The sequence below is a fragment of the Hirundo rustica genome, chromosome 1 (assembly GCF_015227805.2).
Source record: "Hirundo rustica isolate bHirRus1 chromosome 1, bHirRus1.pri.v3, whole genome shotgun sequence".
Classification (NCBI taxonomy): domain Eukaryota; kingdom Metazoa; phylum Chordata; class Aves; order Passeriformes; family Hirundinidae; genus Hirundo; species Hirundo rustica.
The window spans coordinates 107,811,335-107,824,525 of record NC_053450.1 but is presented as its reverse complement, the minus strand read 5'-3'; the positions used below and the strand labels follow the sequence as shown (position 1 = coordinate 107,824,525).

The window sequence follows — 13,191 nt, the reverse complement described above, 5'->3', positions numbered from 1 at the left end:
GGCCAAGCTCTGGGAGAATGAGGGGGAAAGAGTGAGAGAAACAACCCTGCAAGCCCCAGGTGTGGAGAAGGAGGAGGTGCTCCAGGCTCAGAGCAAGGGGCTCCTTTGCAGCCTGTCACAGGCAAAAGGGAAGCTTCAGTTGAAGTTCATCAGCGAAACCCTCCTGTTGAGTCATAAGGTTCAGAAAGGACCCACTTGCTGTCTAAACTCCTCAGAGAGGTGCCTGGGTGTGGTTGGATGCAACCCTACTCCCGGACTTGGTGAATGGTTTACATTTGAAGGATAATATATGTGTAACTGAGCCTTTATATGAACTTTGTCCCACAGGATTAAGGATGGCAAACCAAATATATATATATGAATAAAATAAATAACTTAATTTAAATTTATGATAATGATCAGACTAAAATACTTTAATCAGAATAATTTACTACATGGTACAGATAGCTATAACAGTTAGCAAATAATATATAATAATATATACACTATATAATAGTGTACTGTTTATTGAAGCAATATTGAAGCACTGGTATTAAAGATAGCAAAATAGTTATTAAGTAGGGATTGATGTTACTCACCCATGCCAGTGGTCATGAGCATACCTCTTTTTCTCAGCCTGCAGGAGTAACCTTGAGGGGAGTATCCACTCAAGGGAGGAATCTCTGTACCCATACAGGAAGGGGTATGTTAGAAGACCCTGTTTTTAAAAGGAGTGACTGTGCTTTTATAGTATAAAGTGACTGTCAGTCATACGTTTCTAGGCTGGCTGTGTCAACTTAGCAGCTTTAGATAAGTTATCAGTAGTATCACCTGTTGGTTCCTTTATCAGGAACTTTGTTGCATCATCACTGGTCCTAATTTCTGTCAGGAAACACTGTTTTTCACATCCTCAGAACGTGTAACTTTGGGGTCGATGAGTCAGGCTGGTCGCAGCATTCCTCAAGACCTAGGCAGTGTGACCTTCCCTTCTCTATCCATCACTGATAACTTTTGCAAATAGGGTAAAGTTCAAGCTGTTTTACGACCACTTGGTAGAGTATCCTGCTACACTCTGCTTAGGCAGAGGAGCTTGTGGACAGACCATGAAGAAACAGGCTTCTGACAGTAACCACAACCTGTGGAGGACCCACACTGGAGCTGTGGACTCACTGGAGTCCCACATTCCCCATCCAAGCCCCTACTCTGGGCAGGGACATCTTTCACTAGATCAGATTGCTTAAAGGCCCCCTGAACCTGACCTTCAACACTCTTAAGGATGGGGCATTCAAAGCTTTGCTGGGCAGCCTGTTCCAGTGCCTCACCACCTATATTATAAAAAATGTTTCCTTATGTCCAATGAGAACATACTCTCAGGTTAAAACTGTTGCCTCTTGTCCTGTCAAAAAGGCCTTGTTAAGTCTTTTTTCTGAGCCCCCTTTTTATATTGACCTTATTGCAATAAGTTTTCCCTGAAACCTTCTCCTGGCTGAATAACCCCAGCTTTCTCAGCCTTTCATCACAGGAGAGTTGCTCCATCCCACTAATGATTTTTGTGGCCCTCCTCTGGACTCATTCCAGCAGGTCCATGTCTTTTCTGTACTGAGGACCTCAGAGCTGGATGTAACATTCCAGGCTGGCCTCAACAGAGCAGAGAGGTAGAATTACCTCCCTGGACCTGCTGACATGATACTTTTCATGCAGCTCAGGGTACTGTTTGTTTTCTGGACTGCAAGTGCAGATTGCTGGCTTTTATCCTGTTTTTCATCCACCGTTATCCCACAGGTCCTTCTTCCTCAGTCTGCACTTGATACTGGGGATTGTCCTGACCGAGATGAGGGACCGTGCACTTGGCCTTGTTGAACTTCCCTGGGGTTCCCATGGGCCTGCTCCTCAAGCCTGTCAGAGTCCCTCTGGATGTCATCCCTTCCCTTGAGCGTTATCAACTGCATCACTCAGCTTGGTGCCATCTGCAAACTTCCGTAGCGATTGAGGGCACCCCACAATCCCACTGGCAATGTCATTGATGGAGACAGTGGATGTACTGGTCCCAGTACAGGCACTTGAGGGACACCACTCATTACTGGTTTCCACTTGGACACTAAGCCATTGACTAGAGCTCTTTGGATGCAGCCATTCTGCCAATTCCTTATTCATTCAACAGTCCATTCATTAAACTGATGTCGCTTCAGTTTAGGGCTAAGACCGTTGTGGGGCACTGTATCAAAGGCCTTACAGAAGTCCAGGTAGATGGCATCCATAGTCCTTCCCTTGTCTTCTGGTGAAGCTGGGTGGGCTTTCAAGAAGAAAGGCAAAGCTTTTTAGAGAAACTGAGAAAAGGGAAGAAAGCAGCAGAAGATACAGTATTCATTTCTGCTTTCTGCTTGGGATTTTGGTGTTAGCTGGGCAGTCTTGTCCCCAGTGTAAAGGTCTATTCTAAAACAAAGGGTTACTTCTAAGCACTGGAAGTATTTCAAGTATTGGAGAAACTTTTTGGGCCTAACCTTTTTAACATGGATTTTATTTCTGAGGAAACTTCCATCACTTGTAACTTCCTACACTGTATATTACATTAATTCATTTGAAAATTAGAAATGGAGATTCAATTGTGATGCTACAAAAAGATCTGAAATATTGTTAGCCTGTGCTGGCTTTCTGACAAGTCTGATGAGGCAGTGAAAAACAAAGTTTTAAGTGTGTTTATGAGAGCATTAATGTCTGGGTGGTTTTTTTTTCAGTCTTGTCTGTTGTTGTTGTCTGTGAAGCAAGAGTTGCCTCATGATCTCAGAGTTAACCAGGTATCTCTGAAGAATCTCTTTGAGGTAAGTTCATGGGTTTTGTTTTTTCCTTGTATCTATTTCTTCCTGATAACTTTAGTGAGAGATTTTCCATCTTGAACTAAGAAAAATAAAATGAAAAATAATACATGGATGTTACATGATCATACTTTATCATCTACTTGAAATTTTAACTTCATGTAATATAATATTTCTGGATGAAATTTAGTATTTCCAAGGTGTATTAGAATTATGAAGAATATTATGTCTGTGAGCCAGGAGCTGGTGTGAGTTCACCAGCTCTGCAGCTCAGGAGCAGCCAGTTTCCATAGCAGTGACATACCAGTGCCTTTCTGCAGGCATCTCACAATGTTTGTGAGAAATTGAGAAGTCCCTCTGGGCTTTACCATGGAGTCCTAGAACGATTGGGGTTGGAAGGGATGTTAAGATCACCTAGTTCCGACCCCCTGCCGTGGGCAGGGACACCTTCCACTAGGCCAAGTTGCTCAAAGCCCCATCCAGCCTGGCTTTGAACGCTGCCAGGAATGGGGCACCCGCAGCTTCTCTGGGCTACCTGTTCCACTGCCTTACCTCCCTAACAATAAAGAATGGCTGTATTTCTTACAGTTTCTTTCCTGACAGGAACTTTAAAAGATGTTAGCTGTGGGCTACACAGTACCTCTGCTTTGCATTAATTGGCTGGCAGGTTAAGGTTCATTGGCGTATGAATGCGGGACTCACAGGCTGAGGGCAAAATGAATCTTTATTGCAGAGTTAAGACAGTACTTACACACTTAGTGTGAGAATCTTTGTTCAGTCGTTCTTCGCATGCAGCCCGGGTGCGGGCCTGTAATAAATCCGTGGGCCTGACAGTTTGTTAGTTTCCTCAACGAATGTGGCTTTGAATAAACGGGACGCCTTTCCCGTTCTCAGATAACGTGTGCTTTCTCTCGTGCTTCCCAGGAATTTTCTTCAGTGTCAGGCTTTGCTGTTTCTCACAAAGGTTTAAGTCATATTGGTGGAACGTACTGGAACTTGCCATTTGGCTGTTACAGCCCGTGTGGTACACTGGGCATAATAATTTCAAATTGGTGGTTTTTCGGTAATTGTATTTTAGTTACGTGCCTGACAGAGTGAGCAGGAGTAATTCTGAGGGTACTGCAAGGGAAGTAAGTTCACATATCCTCACAGGCTTGTTTTTAGAGATAGCAGAAGAAATAGTGAATGGATATATGAAAGCATGTCTTGGTTGGGTATCTTTAGGCAGGTGTGCTGAGCCACTGCTAGCACAGGAGCTCCACACTGGCAATGAAGCGTGGCAACACAGGAGAAGACCATCTTAGCAAAGTATCTTCCAGCAGAGCAAAGTGCCTCATTGAGACAGGAAAAAATGGGCAGGCTTTACAAAATAGTATGGCCATTTTTTTGTTGAATTGGCTCAACCAATCTTACCTGTTCTAGTGGGTTTGTTGTTCACGTGGAAGGCTGAAAGAATCAAGATGAAAAATCCCGAAGTACCAATTCTCCTTTGTGAAAATTAGAAAATGTGGCTGCCAACTTGAACTTCCCCTGCTGCTGCTACATTCTCCCTGTAATCTGTTGTATTTTGATTTGATAACTGTGCTTCAAGAGTAATTCTTGCCAGTCAAAATTTGGCACGAGGTATTAGAATAAAAGATTTATTTGTAAATGTTGGAAGCATGTGTGAAGACTGCTATTTAAAAAAGATGACTGACACAAATGGAGAAGTTTTGTCTGAACACTGTTTCCGACCACCTCCTCATGTCCTGATCCTTCTGGCATATTGTCTCAATTTCCATCTGAGCTTCCGCTGCACACCTCCAGAGTATCCTATATTGCTATACCCCTTGTAGACTGTGCTTCATGTTCATTAAATCCTTGCTAGAGCATACTTTTTAAGTTCAGCTGGCTTCTGCTCTGGCTGTGTGCTTTCTCAGAATCTCAGAATCATCGAGGTTGGAAGAGACCTTCACTATCAACCCAGTACCACCATAATCACCGCTAAACCCCAAGTGCCTCGTCCAGATGCCTCTTGAACACTTCCAGAGATGGTTGACTCCACCACCTCCCTGGCAACTTATTCCAGTGCCTAACCACTCTTTTAGTTAATTTTTTTTCCTAATATCTGATCTGAACCTCTGCTGACACAACTTAAAACCATTTCTTCTCCTTATTTTGCCTGGGAGGTGGTGAAGGAGACCAACCCCCAACTGGCTACAGCCTCCTTTCAGTAAGCTTTAAAGAGCAGTGAGGTCTCTCTCTCCTCAGCCTGCTTTACTCCAGGCTAAACAATCCCAGTTACTTCGGCCTCTCCTCATCAGGCTTGTGCTCCAGAACCTTTCACCAGCTCCATTTCCTTTTTCTGGACACGCTCCAGCACTGCAATGTTTTTCTTGTATACTGAGTGGCCCAGAAGTGGACACAGGACTTTGCGGTATGTCCTCACCAGTGTCAGGTAGGGAGGGACCATTGCCACCTTGGTCCTGCAGGCCACACTATTCCTGACATCAGCTTCCAGGGAGTGAGCCCACCAAAGGAGGCCACCAAGATGAGGAAAGGCTGAGAGAATTGCAATTTTTCAAGTTGGAAAAGAGAAAGCTTTGTGGTGACCTAATTGTGGCCTTCCAGTGCCTAAAGAGAGCCCGCAAGAAAGATGGTGAGAGACTTCTTTCAAGAGCACATGGTGACAGGACGGGGGGAATGGATTCAGACTGAAAGACAGTAGGTTTAGGTTAGCTATCAGGAAGAAATTCTTTACTCAGATGGTGGTGAAGCACTGGAACGGGCTGCCCAGAGAAGTTGTGGATGCCCCATCCCTGGAAGTGTTAGAGGTTTGAACGGAGTTCTGGGCAGCCTGACGTAGTGAAAGGTGTCCCTGCCTGTGGCAGGGGGTTTAAACTAGATGATATTTAAGGTCCCTTCCAACCCAAGCCATTCTGTGTTACCCTGGTTTTTCTGAGTTTTTTATAGCCTTTTGATTTTCATAAAATGGAGTCAGATCTTTTTAATTACTGTACAATATTGAAAGCAGTTCTACCTTTTTCCTACAGATGTAACATAAACAAATCCTTTGTTTTTCATTCTCTGTCCTTTGTTTGCATATTTCTAACCTGAAAACAATTGTAACTGACAGCTGGTCTGGCCAGTTGGCTTGAGAGGTGAAAACTCTAAAAGCCAATCTTCTGCTAGACCCACAAATGTATAAAAAGTAAGAACTAAAACTCTGTGAAAGTCTGTGAAATAAATAGTTACATTTTACAGTGGCTATGGCTTGGTTGTTGTTGTTTTACTGGTTCTTGTCATGAAAATATAGGAAATACTGAAAAAAGAAATGCTTTTTGTCTATGTAAAAACAACGTGCTGTAATTGTTCTCTTTGCTGCCAGACGTCCGAGTTGTACGGCTGTGGTGAGAAGCTGCAGAAAGTAGCGGAGTTGGTCAAGTGGCTGATTTCCATTGGGGCGAAGGCCGAGTCCATCGGACTGTATCCGCTGCATGCTGTTATCAGACTGTGTATCAAAGCAGGTGAGTGACATCTGCAGCTAAAATAAACAATGCTGCCTTTCGTCAGAGAACTGACAGCTAGACCTTTTTAAAATTAAAACAAACGTCCCAACAGCTCAGGTCAGATCATCTAGATATAATCTTGCAAGTGCCAGTACAGTACTCTTTTACAAGTGTTGTAAATGTTGTAAACGCTCTCTTTGATCACTCAGGGGTGGAAACCTAATATAATTGTTCTTTTCTGTGTTTTGAAGCAGAAGTGTGATTGATACGGGTCTTTTGTAACCCGAATATATCGGCTTTAAAAAAGGTACAGTGTTTATTTCTGCGATCTCAGTGTGGAGCAACAGGTTTTTTACGTGTAATAGAGTCATGAGTCAACTTTAGATTTGCATCTTGCCACTCCAAGGGGAAAAAAAAACCCTGAGGATCTGTTTCTTTAAGTTTGTTTTTTTTATTTCAGCAAATAGCCATCTCTTCAGGTGGTTACTGACTTGGAGGCCAGAGCTGAAGGATAGGATCAACCAGAAAGACAGAGATGGACAGACCCTGCTGCATATTGTGGCCTCTGCCAGAGAATATTTACAGAAACGCAGTAAATACTTTTTTTAAAATTTTTTTTTAAGTGTGTGTTTTGTTTTGTGGTTATATGGAAAAATTTATAATGGATGAAAGTTTCAGACCCTGGTGTTAACTATTTCATGCTAAGGAAGAAAATGAGAAAGTATCTGAATGTATACTTGCAGTGGCAACTGATATTTAAACCTTCCAAGAATTCCTTTTTAAATTGTGACCATTTTCTTTGTTCTTTGGTTTGTGTCTGGTTAGGATTTTCTCACAAGTATGCTGCAATTTTTTAGGATCGTAGAAGTTACCTTTTAAATTTTGATGTGCCCTTAAAATCACATTAGACCACCTGGAGGCCTGAAACAAATAGTTTTAAATCTGGCAGCAAAAAGCTGTGAGATGAACATTCATAATAATAATGTTGAGTCAAAATTGGGAACATACTGGGAATTCATTTGCCAGGGACATGTTCAAAGAAACAAGATTTTTCAGTCATTTATGTACACTATAGCATCATACATTTTTTTAATAGACACTCCTAAAAGCCCACCCAATTTATTGCATTATTCTATACGTTCCTCTTAATTACCACCAGAATATCTAATCTATCTTTTTAATGGATAACCCGAGTTTTATCCAGCTAAACAGTGTTATTACATTTGCTGTCCTGGTCAGACAATTACTATTGATTAAGTTTTGTGAGGTGTATAAGCCTATGAAGTGGCTCCCTTACTGCACCTGCAATGCATTAATCAAGCTTTCTGGGGTGTATAGGCCTTTGACTCCTTAACTCTCTCAAGATATCTTACTTGTTCTATGGCATTTAATTCACCTCTAGTTACATGACAGCGTTAAACAATCCTTTATTGAATTTTGTTCTTCAGCTATTATTAAGTTCTCTAAGGGATATGGGTCCATTGAGTTCCTTTCTGCAGGTCAGTGAGGTAATTTCTCAGGGTTTTCTGCTGACACTCAGCCAACACAGATCTAAATTAAAACTGGCCAAAATAACACAGTCAAACATTCCTTAGCTAAGTAAACATAGTTCTTTACGAAATTTTTAAAGGACCACAAAATTCCTGGCTAACTAAGGTATAACTCGCTGTCAGGCCTCTCCTGTTCTTTTAAAAAGGTGAAAAATTAAGGCCTAGATAGCACTGTCCCCTGTCAGAGGAGAAAGACGAAAAGCTTTCCCTCACAGTTTCTGTGGGATTTCTGTGTTACCCTGGCTTTTTTCCTTTTATTTCTTACTCTGCCCACGAGGGGGCAACAGGAAGCAAACGTCAATGCCGAGGCAACGCCAGACATTCGGATGCTTAAGGTTTATTTGGTGACATTCATATGGTATTTATGTAGAGCTGGGTATTATTGACGTAGAGAGCACGTATTTTTAGTATGTATTTATCTATTAGCGTTTACGTCTTTAGATATTGTATATATAACATTAGAAAATGCGTATCTTTATATGTATCTATTAAAGTTTATTTCTTTATAGCTATATGTTATAAATATTATAAATCAAAAAGATCACATAATCGTTAAGTTTGGAAAAGGCCTCTGAGATCTTCAAGTCCAACCCTTGACTGATTTTCACCCTGTCAACTTATGACACTGGAAGAATTTAGATTTTTTAAAGTTAAAATTATGCTAGAAATTGTGCCAGGTAATTAAAAATAAAAAGAAAAACAGAATAAAACTCCTGAACAATGTGAATTATTCTTCTTCTAATTTTTTTTTTTTTTGTGTGTATTCTTTAGGACAAACAGAAGATGTGACCATGCTCCTGAATTTTGGGGTTGATCCCACTGTTCCAGATGCACGGTCAAGATATGTCATAGATATCTTGAAAAAGAACAAAAACTTTGATGCTGTGAAAGAAGTCAGCAAGCATATTGAGAAACACACTTCTTCTAGGAAACAAACAGGTACTGCATGCAGTATGTGCCTTTTCTGTTTTAAAATTGTAACCTTCAGGTACAAAATTGTTTTATTTCAAATAAGTAGTTGTGGGTGTGTTTTAGGTAACATTCCCTGTGATGATCTGCTTATCAGTTGGAACATTTTGTCCTTCCTTGAAAGGAACTGCTGTCCAAGTGATCAAGCTTGGCATAAAGCAAAGTTTTTAGGCTATATCTCGGTTTTCATGTGTGTATTGCTTATAAGTTTATTGGAAAACACTGGGTTTCATTGTGCTTGCATCTCACGGCTCCTGGCAAAGAAATTCCCACAGGCTTTTTTTTTTCTTTACTGTGGAGATCTCTGCTCTGGAGAAGGTCTTAGCACAGTGGTTCTCCATTAGGAGGTTAACATCAGTACCTCTGTGGTAATAATGGCTTTGGTTGGCATTTCGGGTTGCACTGTCTTTTGTGGCCAGGGTTTTTTTTGTTTGTTTGTTTTTGGGGTTTTTTTTTTGTGATGCGCAGCCTGCAACAGTTTTTTAAGCTTAGTGCAAATGAGAGGCTGGAGAGTAAGCCTCAGCTTTACAGGCAACGATCTGAGGTTAGTCCTTCTTTCTAAAAAGATGACCAATCTTGTCTCTTTCTTTGTCCTATGAGGTAAAGCTACTGTTTTGTTTGGTCTTTCATATACCTGAGTTCCTAAGCATTCAGGAAATCCAAGCCAAGTTTTTCAGTGTTTGTTTAAGGGCATTTATTGGGACACTGTTTAAAATCTGCTATTTCCCATTACATAAATATCTCTTAAACTTGGTGTGGTGTATATTTTTGGCTTTGCTTTTTAAGAGGACAAATTCTTTTATGGCTGTATAGCGGCACTGAGGAATCAGACAAGCTTATTAAAAGTGTGCACTGCAAACATTACTGGGTTTAGTCATCTACTCTAAAAATTCTGAACAATGATATAATTGCAGCATTTTCCTGCCTGCATACAGAAGCTATTACAGTTTTCAGCCTGGTGAAGAATTATGGTAAATAGAGTCATGATTTTATCTTAGCTGCCAACTAAGTACCAAGCAGCCCTTCATTCACTTCCCCCTCCCTCCCATGGTGAGTTGAGATAATAACAGTTTAAAAATTGAAATAAAGTAAATTACTACCACTCCTATTATTATTATTATTATTATTATTATTATTATTATTATTATTATTATGAAAAGCAGAAAGACAGAGGAATAAAACCCAAGAAACACAAGTGATGCACAGTACAATTGCTCACACCCAGCTGATACCCAGCCTATCCCATCCCTAAGCAGCAATGGTCCCTTCATGGCCAATTCCCCATAGTTTATATAATGAACATGACATTCTGTGGTGTGGAATATCCCTTTGGCCAGTTCAGGCCAGCTGTCCCAGCCACACTCCCTCCCAGCTTCTTGTGCACCTGCTCACTAGCAGAGCATGGGACGTGGAGAAATGCTTGTCTCGGGGTAAGCAGTGCTCAGCAGCAGCCAGAACATCACTGTGCTTTCAACAGTATACTCATCCTACATCCAAAGCATGTCACTGTACCATTTACTAAGAAGAAAAATAACTCTATCCCAGACAAAACCAGGACAAGAGTGTATTTGGTGAAAGTATCAAATTTCCTTTGGGGTCAGAAATCCATCACAGGATTGGCATTGGCAGTAAGAGTTTCAGCCATCTGTTTTTAATCTGTCACTACACATTTCTTAGAGCCCTGGGATGTAATGCATTACAGTCTTGCCCTGAAAACACGCGGGCAAGGAATTGGATTTTCAATGTCTGTAATGTTTTGCAGGAGAGAATGGAAGTGCCACAGCTGACACAGATTCTCTCCAGGATGTTCTGGAGCAGTTTGTCCAGTTCTACAGGTGTGAAAATGGAGCACATAATAAAAATGTATTGAAGGAAGATGCAGTTAAGCGATTTCTGAAATGGCTGTCCTCTGTGAAAGGTGCAGTGAGTTTCCATTTCTCCCTTTCACAAAACTTAATTGCTGTGAAAAATGTGTTTGGTGCTAGCATAAACCTAGTGCCCTTTTACCCTTCCTTCTCTTACCTGTTTCTGTAACTTTTATTACTGGAATAATGTGTTTTTAAGTACGTTTAATGTTGTGTTTTGCACTTAGAACCAATGGAATATGCACAGAAATTCATGATGCAACAAAATGTTCAAACTTACTTGGCTGACAGCATAAGGATGGAAAGATATATTTTGCTGTTCCTTACTTTCAATTTAAAGAGTTAATTATTCCGAAATTAGCTTACAATGAGGTGGATTTCATTATATGGCTTTGTGTGAATTATGTTTTCTTGGCTGTCTTGCAGAAATCCCTGAAGAAACCTCATGTGACATCTCCAATGCCTGTGCTAACAGCTTCATAAAACAGTTACTGGGGAAGCAATTGTGGCATAAAGTTTTGCTGCTCCTAACAGGGAAGGCCAGTGGAGAAAATCCATCAGGCAGAGGACTCTTCAAAACCTGCAGTCTTTCAGATCTTGACATTGGCAACATTATCCAACAGTGTGAAAGGCTGGATGTGCAAGTGCCCCTCATAAGATGCTTGCTTGAACGAGGAGGTGAATAACTGCGATATTAATGTGCTATAAGAGATGCAGGATGTTATTTGACATGTTGAGAGCAAGATAGTCTCAGAAATACCAACACATGGGGGGGGGTTGTGGTTCTGTGTAGGTGCAGCAGCTTCTTGGAGTGCAGTGCATTGGCTGCCTCTGCTGTGTGGGACATGGCAAAGCTAGTAAGGCTGCATGGGTGGAAGATGTTTATCCAATGCAATTTGTCTGCTAGGGTTAGTAACAGGCCAAGGACTGTCATTGCTCCTGCACCTGTAGTTTCTTTTGGGCCTTAATTTCTCTGTCTTCAGCCACAATATTGTCCTGGTAGAAAAAAGTGGTGTAAGCCACAGTCTTTTGAGATCAGTCTGCTGTTATGCTACAAGTAACTGACTACTTCATTGATTTCAAAGGCATGACCAGATGTCTTTCTTTTTTTAACTGGTGTAGACATCACCATACTTCTTGTTTTTCATGAGGTTATTCCTAGGATCCCTCTGGCATATTTCATTTAATCTTGCAGTTTGATGTTAGCTATAAGTTATGGATACATGGTCCTGTTGAAGCCTTTGAATGCCAGAGGAGCAAGGAGGCATATTGTTTAAGTCAGTGACTGACTGACTTGGAAAAGATACGTTCTGGCCTTTATGTCTTCCTATCACAACAGAAGGACTGGTTGCTCATCTTAATGGGAGACAAGAGAAAATTATGAAGATCTTCTTTGTCAAAAAGTGTTTTAACAGATACATGTAAAAAGCTGACAAAAAACACCCCTGGCAATCAATCAGCAGCTAGCTGCATTTGTTCAGAGCTTTCTGTAGTTAGCAGATTGGTGTATTAGATTTAAACCCTAATATTTTCCTGTCCTACACACCAGCTCTGCCCGATGGTGTTGGAACCAGCTCTGAAATACCACTGAAAATATGCCTCGGAAAGAATTATTTTGAGCTGGCATATTTGCTGCTGACCAAAGGCGCAGATCCTAAGAACCTCTCTGTTACACAAGGAGATACTGCTTTGCATGCTGCAGTTTTCATCTATTTAAATAATAAAGGTAAGGCTTTTGCTGTTGAAAACATCCCTATTCCTTACCTGCCCATTCTGCTGCCGCAGGGACAGGGGATCAGGATGCCTGAGTGTGTCTCAGTCAGCCCCCAAAGCCTGCAGGTCAGAGCGTGCACTCCAGTCTGTTGAGGTGATGTATGCTGCTTTGGGGCTGCACTGCCTGGGACTGTGAGCGGAGGTAATGGCAGCTCAGGTGACAAGAGGGATTCAAGGAAGGCTCCTCTCTGAAACCCTGTAAAATGAGTGCTAGGTGGGAATGGAGTAAACTGGACATTTTTTGGTTGGAGGTTACAAAGGTAAAGTTAGAGCAGTGGCGGCAGACTTTGAAAGAAATCCTGCAGTGGCATCTGAAATCTGTTTATAGGTTTTAGTTCACTTGTTAATCAAGTGAAGTTTTGTTCAGGGGAGAAGTGAGTGAAAGAACTTTAGGGCTTACATAAAAATATAAAAAGTTACGATAAACGGTGAAATTAAGCCCCCAAATCAGATTTGATTTTAAGTTAAGAAAAAAAATTGTCTTTTTTGAGTTGAAGGATTAAAATTGTTTAAAATATTAAATTTATTAATTTTTAAAGCATAACATTTCATTGAATGGCTTTAGAGAGATTAAAAGCATAGGTAATGCCAGTTATCATTCTTAAATCAAATGATTAAAAAGTCCCATGGCAATATGTTCTCTAAAGTATTTTTCACTTTATAAAATTTTTAATGTGCAATTTCTTTACAGTGATTTTGGTGTGTCACTATTTTACAGTTAGAAAAGAAATGTTTCACATATATTGTCTCATTT

The 13,191-nt window shown here is 40.8% G+C and overlaps 1 protein-coding gene across 2 annotated transcripts in view; it reads left to right on the top strand.

Annotated features, from left to right (window-relative positions):
- Nucleotides 1-13,191, top strand: part of TRANK1 (tetratricopeptide repeat and ankyrin repeat containing 1) — a 52,433-nt gene that overhangs the window by 15,830 nt on the left and 23,412 nt on the right. For both annotated transcript variants that reach the window (XM_040064064.1, XM_058420896.1), the window contains exons 6-12: nt 2,715-2,798; nt 6,160-6,298; nt 6,741-6,872; nt 8,602-8,769; nt 10,562-10,717; nt 11,091-11,342; nt 12,214-12,390. In XM_040064064.1, coding sequence (XP_039919998.1) covers nt 2,715-2,798; nt 6,160-6,298; nt 6,741-6,872; nt 8,602-8,769; nt 10,562-10,717; nt 11,091-11,342; nt 12,214-12,390 — 1,108 coding nt within the window. The remainder of the gene's footprint in view (nt 1-2,714; nt 2,799-6,159; nt 6,299-6,740; nt 6,873-8,601; nt 8,770-10,561; nt 10,718-11,090; nt 11,343-12,213; nt 12,391-13,191) is intronic.